The following is a 15,887-nucleotide window of genomic DNA, read 5'->3' on the forward strand; positions in this document are numbered from 1 at the left end:
CACCTTGGGCAAGTCATTTATCCCACTAGCTTCCAATTTCTCTCCTATAACCTGGAACCCCAACTATAATTGGGTTGGCATTTATCTATTATGTGCCAGTCAGTGTTCTAAGCACTTGATGTGTTATTTTGTTTAATTTTCCCAACAACCCTAGGAGGTAGGTACTATTATCATCTCCCTTTTAGATCTGAGCAAATGCAGAGAATATTGTGCTGTTGAAGCATTGAATGCACTGAAAACCTTCTGAGGATGTCTGGCATATAATTGGAGCTGAACTAAGGACTTCTGCGGCCATTGCGATCTTCAGATCATTCACCACCACCACCACCACCACCACCACCATCATCGGCCATTTTTATCATTAACATTCCCATCAATGTATGTTCCCATACAGCTGCCTTTTCTATGCATTGCTTTCTTTTTACATTTCTGAAGTCCAGAAAAATCTCAGCAGAATATTGCCTTGCAGGGAAGCACTGGTTCAACTGCTGTTCTTTTTGGAGTTGGGCTGATGTTACAACTAAAAACGAAACAAACAAAACAAAACAGTGCAAGACAGAGACACCCATACTTTCTCTCTCTCTCTCTCTCTCTCTCTCTCTCTCTCTCTCTCTCTCTCTCTCTCTCTCACACACACACACACACACACACACAACCATTTATTTCAATGTGATGTGTTAATTTGCTAGAGACCTACTATATTTTCTACACTGTGACCTAACATTTGGACTGTGTGGGTATTTAAAACAGTCACTAGGCATGACTCTAGGGAAGTCAAATGATCATTTTAAATCTTTTATAATGCCTTAACTTTCCCTCTCTATGGCTCACATAATTTGAGAAACTTAATGATCATTACATAAGGAAACAAATTAAATTTCACACCGACTCGGCTAAGGCAGTGCTATTACCAAACCCATTTTACAAAAGGGCATTTGACTTCAGATGTGGTTTTGGGAGAAAAAGGGAAAGAGGGAGGAAGGGAAAGAGGGGGAGAAAGAGGGAAGAGAGAGAGATGAAAAATACCATTTATAGTCATGACAAATTTCTTCTGGAAATACTCAATCCAGAAATTGCCTAAGCACAGACCCATGCCTAAAAAAAAAATTTTATCTGACTGATTCATCTCTGCAATGAATCTCTCAGCAAACCATCCCGTCAATGCCATGTGCTTTCAATTCTGTTTCTGAAATTTCTCACTGGCACCGTTCTTGCTCACACCTACATTCCCCTTAACCTGAGCTATTACTTAAATAACCCCTTAAGAAATTTCCCAAAGATTCACGCCAATCCCCATTTTATTTCTAAAGAAGCAGTCTGGTTTATGGGGTTCGTATATCCTGGCTTTGCAACTCACAGGCTCTGTGACCCTGAGCAAGTTAATGAATTTCTCTGGGCCTCATTTCGTGCATTTGCAAGAGAGCAATAGTAGCCTCTGTATGACACAGTTCACGTGAGGATTAGATGAGTTTGTATAATTGAAGGCTTAGCATCCTGCATGGCACATCAATACTAAAAAAGGTTAGCTATTCCTATTATTATTTTTATGTTGTTCTCTCAAGCTCTTCAACAGTGCCCCAAAGATGACTGAATAAAGTCCTGTAGTTTATAATTCCAATTCCAGCATGGTCCTTCATTCTCATAATTTCCCTTCAAACAATCTGTATTCGTTTCTTATTGTCATGTAACAAAGTACCTCAAAGTTAGTTACTTGGAACAACAGCCCTTTATGATCTCATGGTTTTATGGGTCAGAAGTCCAGGGGGACTCAGATGGATTCTCTGCTCAGAGTCTCTCTCACAAGGCCAAAATCAAGGTGTCAGCCAGGCTGGGATCATGGCTGAAGGTCTAGGAAGCATCCACCTCCAGACTCATCCAGGTTGTTGGCTGAGCTTGGCTCCTCGAGGCTGTAGGACTACACTCTGTTACTGGTGGCTCCCTGAATTCCTTGTCACATGTCCTCGTCAGTCCTCACTTCCAGCAGTCAGTCAAATCCTTTCATGCTCAAATCTCTCTGACTTCCTTTCTGCTATAAGTTGTACAAAATTCTACTTTAAAAGGTTCATCTGATTAGGTTAGACACACCTCGATAATCTTTCTTTTGGTTAACTCAAAGTCAACTGAAAAACCCTTTTTGCTATCTAATGTAACAATCACAGAAGGTGTATCTCAGCATATTCACTGGTCCCCCTCACCTTCCAAGGGAAAGGACAGTAGAAGGATGATGGTCACTGGGGGTCATTCTTAGAATTCTGCCTCCCACACGAGCTGTCACTACAGGAGCTGTGATTCAAACGCACTCAACTCTTCCTGAAATGGGCCTTGTGGCTCTTGTCTCTGGACTTTGCTTTAATGTTCCTCCTGCATGGAATGGCCTTCTCACACATGTTCAGAAGTCCAGATCATGCTTATTCTCCGAGACCTTGTTCAAATGAGAAGTCCTCTGTATAGACGCCCTTGATCCTTCTGCCTACACAAAACATATCTCTTCTCTAAATACCATAGTGTTTTATTGGAACATGTGGCACATTTCACACTGTTTTATAGTTATAAGAATCTTCTAGTGCCCTATTAGATTCTAAGTGTCTGAAAGGCTGGTCCATCTCTTACTGCAGTCCTCTACAATGACTTGTACATAGTAGGTACTCAGGAAATTTTGTTTGATGGAATAAATGTGTCAATAAATTTTGTATACCCAAAATTCAACCACCTCTGTTTATGGGGGACAGATTTAACTGAAAAAAATCATTTAATTACTCAATATTTACTGAGGACTTACCAGGTGGTGGGAACTGCACTGTGTCCGTAAACAACATTCTACTTGGCATTGTTACTGTCTCCTTCACCAGAGCTTATTCAAGGTGAAACAACACTCCAATTTCCTTATTTCCTTTCCTGCCACATCATTTCTTGTAAGAATTGCTATTAAGCAGTGTATTGCAAAGGAATAAAGAGGCACAAAGACTAAAATGCAAGAACTCTCGATAACTTGGATGACCTAGATGAAATCATTTTGTCAGTGTTACAAAAACTAACTGTCTGCCCTAAAGCATTAGTTCTACATCTTTAATGGACATGAGAATCACTAGGGGAGCTAATCAAAAAGCAGATTCAGAAATGGTTATTCCGGAGGGTTGAGGTAGGGCTAAGACCTTTACATCTTTCCCACGGCAACTCTGATATAGGACTCCTAATGAAACACACTTACAGAATGACCACACTAAAAGATATTCCTCATTTGGGGAAGTTCACTTAAAAAAAAAACCTTTCCATTCATTCTCACATCCATCCTACAAATATTTATTGAGTTCGGCTATTAAGCACCAGAGATAAAACGTGAAAACCAGAGATAAAAAGTGAAAACCTGAAAGCAAATGAACAGTGTTCTTTCAGCCACAGCCAGAACTCATGGCTTCATCAATGGGCTGCCATTGGTTTTTTTTCTAAGCAAAGTAAGCACAAAGTGGAAGCCTTATGTTTCTGTCCACTTGTAGGACGTGTAAACAATGCATACTCTTTAGCAATCCACACAAGTGTTCTATCAGTCGCCATTTACTGGTGTTCTCTCAATTATAATTTCCCTCCATTAATTTTTTTTTTAACATAATCATTGTAACGTGGGTGCAGAAGCCAAGTACAATGTTTGCATAAATACTTCAATCCTTTAGCAGGATGAACCTTTCTCTTCAGATTACTGGTATCACACACAAACCAGCAAACACACTCACTTGAAATCTTCTGCACATTCTCCTGAGTTGTGGAGAATCCCGGGGCCCTTCTCGGTAAAATGTGGTGGGAAAGTAATGCAGGGGTAGTTAAAATATGACGATTTCAAAGAGAGGGAGTTAGCGCATTCTATAAGTAGCAATCACATCGTGTACTTTGTACCCCACGCACACACCATTGTTGGTGAAAGCCTTACTAGATCTGACGAGATGGGGATATGCCGGTCAGAACTATACAGTCCAGAGATCAACCTTAGCTTTTTGTAAGGTCCCCTTTATCATATCTGTTCTAGGAATTCTTTAACTGGCAACTACTTCATTATGCACAAGACACAAGGGACCGATTACAATCCCCTTCTTTAGTAAGACAAATTGAAAGGTGGAACTGATGTAGAACAAGAAAGACTAGGCCTGTGAGATGTGCTAAATATTTATACCCCACGTTCCAATTAGTTGGGTTTGGGTGCCAAGCTACTGCACCCAACAACAAAAAGGAGGTGTGTGTCATTCTACGGGGAGGCAGAACTCCCTTAATTTCTCCTTCAAAATATCCTCTCTTACTACCCGTCACTCAGTATGATGGAGTGATTAGGAAGGCAGCCTTTGGGGTCAGGCAGACCTCCCTTCACACCCTGCTTCCGGCATATACAAGCCATGGGATCTGAAGCAGGTCACGAGCCTCTCTGAACCTGTTGCCATGGATGAGGCAGAGGTACAAATACTGACTTCAGATGAGTTGTTGAAATGACTAAACGAGATTATGGATATAAAATTCTCAGCATCATTCTTGGTGTCGAGGAGCTCTTAATAAATGGTGGCCGAAGTCGTCATTGCCTGCAGAAGTAGGTACCTGCAGAATGTACAGAGACCCTTCTGCGCACCAGAAACAAAGTCTTGTGGTGGAGCCAAAGAAACATATGAAAGCAACAGACTTACTCCTGATGGGTCTCTACTCTAAGTGAAGATGAATATGCAAGCAAATAATTAACATGCAAGCTGTTAAACACCCTTAGGAGTTGGTACACAGGTCTGTAGAAATGAAGCGGAAAGGACCCAACGCACGTTGGATTCCCCAGATATAGAATCAATGGAAAGGATGTCCTTGGCAAAGAAGGGCAAATGTTCAAAGAGACAGAAACATCAGGACATGCCACGCATGAGCAGATGACAATTGACTATGAGGGTCTGAGGGATACGGGGATAATAAAAACGAAGCTTGCTGTGCTGGAACACAAGAGCATCACCATCTTTGTGAGAGGAGCCTGATGACTTTGACTTTGGACAAGATGAAGCTAGAGTCTGTGGAGTCACCACGTGGGCGTGTTTTGCAGGCAAGTCTGGAGATCAGATCTGGGCTGGGGGGAGGGATCCGGGAGTCATCACAGCAGTGGAAACCCAGGGCAACAAGGAAAATGCAAGCAGAGTGCTGACAACAAAGAAGGAAGCAGACAAACCAGAGTGAGGGCAACGGCCGCTCAGGAAGGCATGACGATGGGTCTACCTGATGTCTCCTGGGGCATCTTAGCGTCTTTCATCAGCACTTCTCTACAAAAAGAAGAGGGTTGTTTTACTCTAATATTTATGGGTTTTGTCCTATTTATGCTTGGAGTCAAAACTTCGAAGCTGCTTTTTAAAATCTTTCTTTAAATCGCTCTCCTTTTTCTGTCTCTCTCTAAATATATATCCCTTGTAAAGGCTGTCTGTATGTGTACAGATATACACTATATATACTGTATATAGACATATACAGTATATACCCATATGCAGTTTCATGTTAACCCTAAAATGGTAAATAGGAGTATCCCCAAAGCATTTGTTTTTCCAGGTGGTTAATAAGAAATGGATTTGGCTTGGAGAAATCCAATCTATCGTTCAAGGCCCAGCGCCAGTGTCCCTACCCTCATGAAGACTTCCTCCCTAATGGATGAGTCAAGTTCACCCCTCTGTCCCCAGAGATGGCTCAATTAGGAGCTACCTGGGGAGAGGGACAGTTTCCTACTCATCTTTGCAGCAACCCTGGTGCCTGATAGAATGTTGGCCATAGAGTTGGCACACAGAGCGTACTGGTTGGTTGTACTGGCCCAGACTGCCAATTGGCTTGTACCCAGGGTATTGTTTTCAAGCATCTCTGGGAAGCGTTGGACCCACCAAGCTCTAGTGCAGAGCAAAGTGACTGAAGAAAAGGAGAGGCAATCCACACAGAAGCCCTGATTTGCAAGACAAAGCCTGAGCAAAATGGAGTTCTGTGTCTGCTGAACACAGGCAGGCGCTGTGCATGGCACTGGAATACTCCAGGCGGCCACACACCAAGGCCCAGCACAAAGCAGATGCCCCTCGAGGGCTTGTCATGTTTTACAAGACACCCTTATTACATGCTGCTGCTCCCAGTGATGACACTGGGTGACCTCAGAGATGAAAAGAAATCGCCTCTGAGTCCCAAAATAACAGCTCCCCACTTCTGCAGGCCTTCCCCTCTGCTGACCTGCTGGACCAGTGTGTGCTGCTGGGGGGCAGAGTTAAGGAAACCACGACTGGTATTTACCTGCTCCACTGGCTTCCACTTTCTTCCAGACAGAAGCACAGAAGTTATTTCTGAAACACTGGATCCCCCACGTGCCAAGAGAATAGATCAACTACAGGAAGCATTTGTACATTCTAAGCTCAATTCGGTAGCAATTCCCTGAGCTGTCTTTTTGGGAAATTGCTTGTATTTCAACAGAAATTTGAAGGACGACAACAAAATAGTAAGAGGGCATTTTCTGTATCAGATAATGGAGGCTATCAAGGGCAGCCTTCGTTTATGCAACCTTATCACCTGCTCTGCAGGTGTCCTCCCCATAAACAGGCTCCTTGGCAAACAAGCTAGGTCCAAAGGCAGCACGACAAATTCACAGGTGGGAGCCAAGCCTGACCCAGGCCTGGTTAAATCCAACCAAGGAGAATGATTTTACAGCTCCTAAAGTGATCCCCATATTGTAGAATTTCAAAAGATTGAAAAATAACCCAATCTCAACAATATAGGCAGAAAGGCTCAAGTTCTCTACCTCCTATTAAGCGTAAGAAAAAAATAACCTGCATTTTGGCTTTGCATATGTAAGATGAAAGAAAAACCAGAATTTGCTGGATGGGTGAAAGAAGGTGAGGATACAGCAAAGCTTTACAGGCCAGAAAAGAAACTCCAAGTCCCAGATGCATAAAGGGACCCACTTAGTATGGAGGTCTGGGGGCTACAGGGTACACCAGAGAGAAGAGAGGAGGTAACACTGGGGACAGTCAGCTAGGATCTAATGCTTTCCTCAAGCATCATCACAAAAGTACACGGGATCCCACCCCACCTCCCTACACACACAAGAATTGAACCTTTGTGAGCACATAAATTATTTTTTTGTCTCTCTAGCTCACTGACAGATTTCAAGCCTCGAGAATAGCACCTGGCACATAGTAGGCCCTGAATGAATATTTGTGGGATAAATGAATAAACAAAATTTATTCAGTGTGTGGGTGTGCCACCTAAAGGAAAAATAAGAGTAGGTATTCAATACGCAGATAACAAGTATTTTTATAATTACTATTCATGGCTGGGAGTTTCATATGAAACTCAGCAAACATTGGTGTTTCATTGTACCGGGTTATTTCAATTTGAAGGGTTTCAAATTTTTTAAAAATTAAAATACAATGACATAAAATAAAATAAAAACAGCTTGTGTGTTTGTTAGATGCATTTTGACAAGTGTTCGTGATAGAGAGCAGTGCCATAAATCTGGAACGTTTCCTGGGCCTCTTTCCTGTCAGCGACCCTCCTCCATAACCTCACAGACTAGCTTCGCCTCTTCTTGAATTTCCTGTAAATGGAATCATGTAGTATAACCTGTGTGTCTGGCTTCTTTTGTTCAACGCTTTTGAAATTCGTCCCCATTGTGAGAATTACTACTGGTAGTTCATTCCTTACTAACAAGCAGCATTCCGTTTTAAGAAGATACCTTCATTTATCCACGTCCTCATTGAGTTCTTTTTGATGTTTTGTTATTATGAATACAGTTGCAATGAACATCCTTATACAAATAGTCTTTTTGGGGTTTATGTTTACATTTCTTTGCAGTCAACACTGAGGAGTGGAATTGCTGGATCATAAGGTTTGTGTATGTTTAACTTTATAAGAAACAGTCAAACACATTTCAACAGTGGTTGTAAGTTTATGTTCCCACCAGCAATATATAAGATATTCAGTAGCTCCACGTCTTTACCAATACTTGTCATTCTTTTTCATTCTGGGCATTCAGTGGGTGTAAAGTGGTACCTCACTGATGACAATGATGGTAGGGATGTTTTCATGCGTAAGTCAATTTCCCACTTTAAATTGTGTTTGTTTTTTCTTTAAATTATTGACTTATGGAAGTTCTTTATCTGAGTCCTTTGCTTTACGTAAGTATTTTTTTAAAAAATATTTTTTCCCCATTTGTGCCTTGTCCTTTTCACTTTCTAACAGTGTCTATACACAGGCAAATGTTTTAAATTTTGATGGAGTCATTTATTATTTTTACTTTATGCTTAATGCCTTTTGATTTTGTGGTCTGCTTTGTCAGACCACAAAAATGTCCTCCCATATTTTCTCCTACAAACTTTATAGTGTTAGCTTTTACATTTAAGTCTGAATTTTATTTTAAGTTATTTTTTGTGTACAGTGTGAGGTCAAGGTTTATTTTTCTTCCTTGTGGATATCCTGCTGATCTAGCGCCACTTAGTAAAAAGGTTTTCATTTCCTCCATTGTCATAATTATACAACAAAAATGATTTGAATGTGTATTCGTGTTTCATCATTATACAGATGCCAATTATAGGGTTTTCATAGATAACCTTTATCAAATTGAAAAATCTCCCTTCTTTATCATAAATGGATATTGGATTTTGTCAAATGCTTTTTTGCATCTATTGAAATGAACATATACTTTTCTCCTTTCTTATGTTAATATGGTAAATTACCCTGACTTATTTTTTTGAATGTTAAACCAATTTTGCATTCCTAGGTTAAACCTCACTTATCCACAATTACCCTTTCTTAATATATTCCTAGATTATAATTACTAATATGTTGAAAAACTGTAACTAGTGTTATTTCTCTTTAAAATGTGTTTGGAATTTACAGTGAAGTAATCTAGGTCAGGAGTTTTTCTTGTTTGTTAAATGGAAAGGTTTTTACTTATAAATTCAATTTCTTAGCAAATTTAGGGCTATTCAGATTGTCTATTTCTTTTTGTGTCAGTTTTGGAAAACTGTGTCTTTTAAAAAGAAATTTGCCCATTTTATCTACATTGTCAAATTCATTGGCATAAATGTTTCATAATTTTTAAAAATAATTTTAATGTCTGTAGGATCTGCAATGTCTGTGGTGATATCACCTTTTGCATTTTTAGTACTGATTATAAGTATCTGTGTTTTCTTTCTTTTGTATGATCACTCTTGCTAGGACTTATGAATTTTATTAATCTTTTCAAAGAACCAGCTTTTGGTTTTGTTGATTTTTTTCTGTATATTGTGTTCTACTTTGTTGATTTTTACTGTTAATGTGTATTCCTTCCTTCCTTCTACTTAATTTGGGTTTACTTTGTTCTTCTTCTTCCAGCTTCTTAACGTAGAAGCTTAAATCAATGACTTTACACTTTCCTTGTCTTTTTCAAGCTATGAATTTCCCTCTTAACATATGATCAACTTTACTCTTCCAATTTTAGTATGTTGTGTTTTCAGTGTCATTCCATTCAAAATACTTTCTAATGTCTTTCTGAATTTTTCTTTGACCTATAGGTCATGTAGAAGTACGTTACCTAATTTCCCAACATCTGGTGATTTTTTAGATACATTTTTGTTATTAATTTTTATTTCAATGCTGTTGTGGTCAAAGAATGCATCCTGCATTATTTCAATCCTTTTAAATATATTGAAACTTGTTTGATGCTCCAGAATTAGTCTACTTGGTGAGTTTTGCAAGTGCAGTTGGAGGAAAGTGCATTTTGTAGCTGTTGGATGTAGCATGCGAAATCTTCCAAAGGTTCATCATTCCCTTCTAGGAATCTGACCCCCATCCTGCACCATGAAAGTCAATGTTTCTGTTCGCAAAGTACTTTCTTCTGACCCTAGTTAATTACAGTATGGCGCCCACACCATATCTGCTGTCTTCCACTTTTAGGGTCTGTCAGGCCTCGATGTAATTGCAAAATGAAGATAAATCTCAAGCTGCTGAAGCAGTTTGGAGGCCATGCAGTGCTTGTCAAAAAAGATAAGAGAGCACTGTAGGCTTTTTTTTAAGGTTTCTTTTATTCTGCTCTTTATGTGATATTGTGGCAACTAATTTGAGAGTTGAATTTTATGGGAGGAAAGGGTGCCACTGGGACAAAGCCTGTCATTCTATGCATGGAATCTTCTGTAAATCCCTGTGAAGTCCCCCTCTCTGACGCAGGACATGGCCTATATGGTACGTGGGATGATTTTTTTCCTGCACTGTTATTTTTCATATATTTTAATAGTTAATACATATGTACTAGAAAATGTACTTTACAAGAAATATAACCCCCATCTCTAACCTATGCTGTACAGAAGTGACAGACTTAAATTTTGGAAATTAGTTGATTTAAAGTAAAATACTAAGTAAATGAAACCACAGGGGTTCAGCCATATGGCAAAGTGTGTAAACAAGGTACACAATTATGAGGTTTCGGCAAGATGGTGTAATCACCGCTAATAGAGTCAACATTTGCGACTGAACCAAACTTTGCCTTTAAATTACCCTAAGACCTTCAAGAACCCTTCCTCCTGAGACTGAGAAGCTTACGTCGAGAACAGCACACAATTACCCCAGGTCAGCTGGGGAAAGCATTCCGATTGCATCTTCCAAGATCTGTCTGCCTTGTTCCAAGAACGGTCTGCCCCCGGCCATGGCATGGGACCCGAAGCTGCTCAGTGGGAAATGTTTTGGGAAAAGGAGTCCTTTGAGCCTGTGTGTGGCCATGCTTTCATCCCTCCCCTGCGGAGAGCACGCAGAAGGACACTCACCTTTTCCCATTCTCGGTCCTTGTTCAGCACAATCACCACCAGCCGGGGGTGCACCTGATAACCTTCCTCCGTGAAGGACAGGTCTTTGCCGTCCCATGTCACATTGACCATAAATCTAGACAAAGGAAGAGAAAGACAACATTTTTAGGGAAGAATTAAATAGGTATCAACCAAGTGAGTGGATGCCATGGTCAGTGTCACACCAAAGTGTACGCTTCCAGTGCCATCACCCAGCTCCAGCAGCCTCGACCTGTGGAAGTGTTGGTACCCATGCAGGCCTGGCTCACTGAGAGGCACTCTCTTTCATGAGTCTGTACGCACGCTCAGAACCCCTAGTTCTGCACAGGGGTTAGTAATTGACTGGAATTCACACATGGACGCAACATTTCTGTCCCGCCAGATCGAGACCTTTGTTCAAAAGGTCTCTGAAACCACGTTCTAATATATTTAACAAGCTTCCCTAAAGGAAACTACTTGTTCATAAACCACATGATATTTCATCCATTCATTAGTCATTCAACTACTATTTATTAAACATTTGCTGCATGCCAGGACTCAGCCAGTTGGACAGGGATAAATAAAGAAACAGACACGATCCCTCCTCTCCTCATGAGGCTGATACTGTAAGGGAAAGTACAGGCATTAATTGATTAATTACAGATCAATGACAAGTGTTACAATAGAGAGGTGGGTGTGCTTGGTGAAACCGAATCAGGGCTCAGGCAAGACTTCTGGGAGGAAGAGCAGCCTGCACTGAAGGAGGAGTCGGCGTTGACTAAGTAAGAAAAGACATAAGCACGTTCCAGGCAAAGGGGGCAGCATGTGCAAAAGCACTGTGGTAGTCACATGGGGGGCTGATGGCAAACCAGTGAGGATGAAGCAGAGATGGAATGTACGACGTGCTATCTAAGAAGGCGAACAGGAGCAGACAGTGGAAAGGTTCTCAGGCCATGCTAAGGAGTTTCAGCTTGTTCTAAAATGATGGAAGACACTGAAGGTTTTAATTAAGGAGGTGACAGAATCAGACTTTTCTTACATACCACGTCTTGAAGGCTGTGTAAAGAATAGGTTGAGGGGGACCAGAGTGGATACGGGGTGGTTACTGTGTTCCTATTGTCCAGGTGAGATGATGTTGGCTTTGGTCCTGTTAGGGCCCCAAAAGAAGAGGAGAGGGAAGAGAAGAGAGTAGGAGCAGCAACAAACAGGACCAAGTGGGGAAATGTTTAGCAGGTATTCAGTGATGCACTAGATGTGAAGGGGAGGGGGCCAGGTATCAAGGACGACACCTCAGTCTCTGCCTTATGTAACATCCATGCAGTTAGCGTCTGGCCTGAGGCATTTTCATCACAGGTGACAACTGTCTGTCTGACAATACTCTCATCTCCACCACACTTGAAGCCACCTTGATGGGGAGGCAAGGCAGAGCTCATCGCTCAGGCTTTGGGTGGGAGAGTCCCCATGGGTGTCCACGTCTCTTTGCAGCTTGAGAAAATGGTGATGATCTTAAAGTCTGCCAAGAAAACACACCACTAAGCAGACGCTCAATAAACACAGCATGTTGGAGTGAAGCATTCCAAGACTTCCCCTGAAAGGCAGGCTATCTCAAAGCCATGGCACTTTCGTGATTTATATTCCTTTAACACCAAAAGCAACAGAAGAAGTAAAATCTTAAGATGGCTAGATGACAAAAAAAAAAAATTCCAAAAAAGAGATTGGCCTAACTGGTCACTTGTTCACCCTGGGCCACCACAGAGCAGAAGACCTGACTGGTGGTGGTGGTGGTGGTAGTGGGGAGAACAAGGTAAGAAGCTGGGGCAAAGTCAAAGAACGAGCATTGTATATCCACTCAATGGACTATTTGGATCATTAAAAGTCATGTTTTTGAAGACAAGTTAATGGCAAGGAGAAAACGCACACTATTTAACGTTAAAGAAGCAGAAAAGAAGATAAAGACAGGGTTTACAAGCAGCAAAGAGGATAAAGATAGGGCTTATCTATGCATGGAAGGATTACAGGTACCTTTTATTTTCTTTTGTGTATCTTTGTAGTCTCCAAATTTTATGCAAATTTTTTTTGCATAAAAAAAGCTTTTTATTTTTAACAAAAATACTGTTAAAAAGGCAGAAACATAAAACACTGCTGTTGTAGAAGAAGCAAAGAGTAATCACTCTTCCATTTGGTGCATTTGAGGCGTCTTGGATCATTTCCTAGTAAGATATTGTATTGATTCAACAACTATTTTCTGAATGTCTATTATGTGTCAGGCCTTTTGGTGGGTCCTTTGGGTACAGAAATAAAAAACACTGTGCCTGTCTGCCCTCTTACCTGCCTCCTTACTATTCAGTGACTTGGACATGTTAATAATGATAGCACCAGAATGCCGCTTGCGCACTGATGGGCGGAAAGTATGAGAAGCTGTGAGAACACAGAGGAAAAGCACCTAACTCAACCTAAGGGATTTAGGGAGCGCTTCCTGGGGAATCTTAAAAAGTGAAGGGGTTGAGAAGAGGTGGGAGAAAAGGATTCTGAGCAGAGGAACAATCTTAAGTAAAGAAGAGTAGGAAATAGCTTAGTGAAACTAGTGGGTAGTGGGATTTACCTGGAGAGGATCCCCGAAGCCACACACATTACCAGTGACCTTGAATGATAACCTAAGGGGTTTGGATTTTGTTCAGAAGGCCATGGGGATCCATAAAAGGTTTAGGTAGTGGAGTGATGAATTCCAATTTGTTGCCAATAGAACCTGAAGTCAAAATGCTTCTTTGCATCCGAAGACCACTTCAACACTTTTGTTTATGGCTGAAAGACAATCATTATCTCGACAACTGAAACCGCTTTTTGGTTTTTGTTTTTCATCCAATTCCTGCTTTCCTTTGATGCTTCCTGGCTGGTGTTTGGTGAATTAAACGGACGCAGTCCAGGCACATCTAAGGAGTGTCCCACTTCACAGTTCCTTGTTGAGACTCTTGAGAAGACATCTGCATGAATTGGGGGTTTAGAGGACTGCATTTCAGTCAAGTTCCTCATTATTGACCAGCTTTCAAAGTAACTAATTGGGGTCTAAATTAAGCTGTTTATATTTTCAGGTTGACTTTTTAGTTTTGTTCCCCTATAGTTATTTTTAGCTCTATCACACTGTCTGGCCCACTGCATGGGAGGGGTTAATGTCTGGTGGTTGAGGGTACTGAGAGGTCATCACCAAAAGTGCCATCCATCCACCCACCATCCATCCAATAGACCTGTCTGAGTACCTACTATGTGTGATGGCCTATGCCAAGAACTGTGCTAGGAAAGCAACACAAAAATAAGTAAACATATTTCTACAATAAAGAAAAAAGCCCACGAAAAATTAGAGATCTGAAGTCTGACAATTCATTTTGCGAACTTGTTGCAACGAGGTTGCTAACCTTTTTTGGTAGCAGAGGGATTATTCATTATGAATTTGTACCAACTGTATAAACACTTAACCAAGTTTACTATTTGGAAGTGCTGAAAAGGCTGCGTGAAAACGTTAGACAATCTGAACTGTTCGCCAACGATTCATGGCTCTTGTATCACAACAATGCACCAGCTCCCACGGCACTGTCTGTGAGGGAGTTTTTAGCCAGTAAACAAATAATTGTATTGGAACACCCTCCCTACTCACCTGATCTGGCCCCTAATGACTTCTTTCTTTACCCGAAGATAAAGGAAATATTGAAAGGAAGACATTCTGATAACATTCAGTACATCAAGGGTAATACTATGATAGTTCTGATGGGTGGCCATTCCAGAAAAACAGTTCCATAATTGCTTTGAAGGGTGGACTAGGTGCTGGCATCAGTGCATAGCTTCCCAAGGGGGCTACTTTGCAGGTGACCGTAGTGATATTCAGCAATGAGGTGTGGAGCACTTTTTCTAGGATGAGTTCATGAACTTAACTGGCCGACCTTGTACTATATACTAAGTACATAGATTGGTGAAGAGTAAAAGCAAAAGAGTGGCCAATTCTATTGTGAAGGCAGGGCGGGAATCAGGAAACAGTGGCAGATATTTGGGTTGTGTCTGGGAAGGAAGATGAAGGGTTGGTCAAGTAACTAGCAAGGGGAACAGGAAGAAATGCACTGCACAGAGCAAACAACACCACCCAAGGCATAAAACCATGAAACATGATGGAAACATTCATGAAATTTCAACGTAAAGATGGCAGACAAAGACCACCAGTGGCTTTTACCTGAGCTAGTAGAAAAGCTGTTACCAAGTCACTCTACAGCTGTTGCCTAAATGCATAGTTAGGCCAACTGATTCACTGAGTTCCTTCCTTCCGTCCTTCAATTGAATCTAATGGGCTCTCAAGTCAGGTGTTGATTATACAACAATTTGCGGTGAATAATAGAGCTCTGCTTAAATATACCTAATGCCTCAAATGTGGGTTAAACTGAAAAATTTAGTCAATTATCAAGAGGTTTGGAAATATCCGATTGTTATCTGTTTGGAAAAGGCAGACCAGAGGACATATGTTTCGGGTTTGAGTTAAGACTCATAGCCCTGGGGAGAGCCATACACAGTGTTATGCTGTGTGAACTGAAAGTCCCGGTCGCCGTTCTAATCAAGGAGCTGGCGTGGAGTGTTGAGGACCCAAGTCCCCTTTTGCTTTGCCGGTTGAATTTACTAAAATCTCCTTTAACTCCCCTTCTCTATTTCCTCTGCTCATTCCCTTCCTCCCATTTTGTAGTGAAATTAGATGGAATTAGCATAGTGATTATTTAGATGCAATCGCTCTTGTTCAGATTTTATGAGAACAATTATATGGAAATTCGCATGCTCCAGATTTTTCTGTGTTCCTTTAACATTCAATATTCTGGACCAATGAGTCCATATACTCAATATTAATATTGTCTTTCTCTTTTTCATTTTTTTTCTATTAGTCTTCAGTCCCTCGGGAGAAAAATAAACCTAACAGAAATTTTTGCTGAATGGTAATTTCATTATGAAGATGGCAGGGAGCAAGTACCTGTTACCGTCAATTCCCCCATCCAATTTCTAGGAAGGACAATCCATATTTCCTCGGGGTTTCTTCCCGTTTAAACTTGTTCCAGAGCAAAATTCTTTACCTAGGGAAATATCATTATACACCCC

At 40.9% G+C, this 15,887-nt stretch overlaps 1 protein-coding gene across 2 annotated transcripts in view; it reads right to left on the reverse strand.

The window, feature by feature from the left end:
- Positions 1-15,887, reverse strand: part of GRIN2A (glutamate ionotropic receptor NMDA type subunit 2A) — a 437,303-nt gene that overhangs the window by 108,894 nt on the left and 312,522 nt on the right. For both annotated transcript variants that reach the window (XM_033101646.1, XM_033101647.1), the window contains one exon: positions 10,770-10,884. In XM_033101646.1, the coding sequence (XP_032957537.1) occupies positions 10,770-10,884 (115 nt within the window). The remainder of the gene's footprint in view (positions 1-10,769; positions 10,885-15,887) is intronic.

This window comes from Rhinolophus ferrumequinum (assembly GCF_004115265.2).
Source record: "Rhinolophus ferrumequinum isolate MPI-CBG mRhiFer1 chromosome 15 unlocalized genomic scaffold, mRhiFer1_v1.p scaffold_54_arrow_ctg1_1, whole genome shotgun sequence".
Classification (NCBI taxonomy): domain Eukaryota; kingdom Metazoa; phylum Chordata; class Mammalia; order Chiroptera; family Rhinolophidae; genus Rhinolophus; species Rhinolophus ferrumequinum.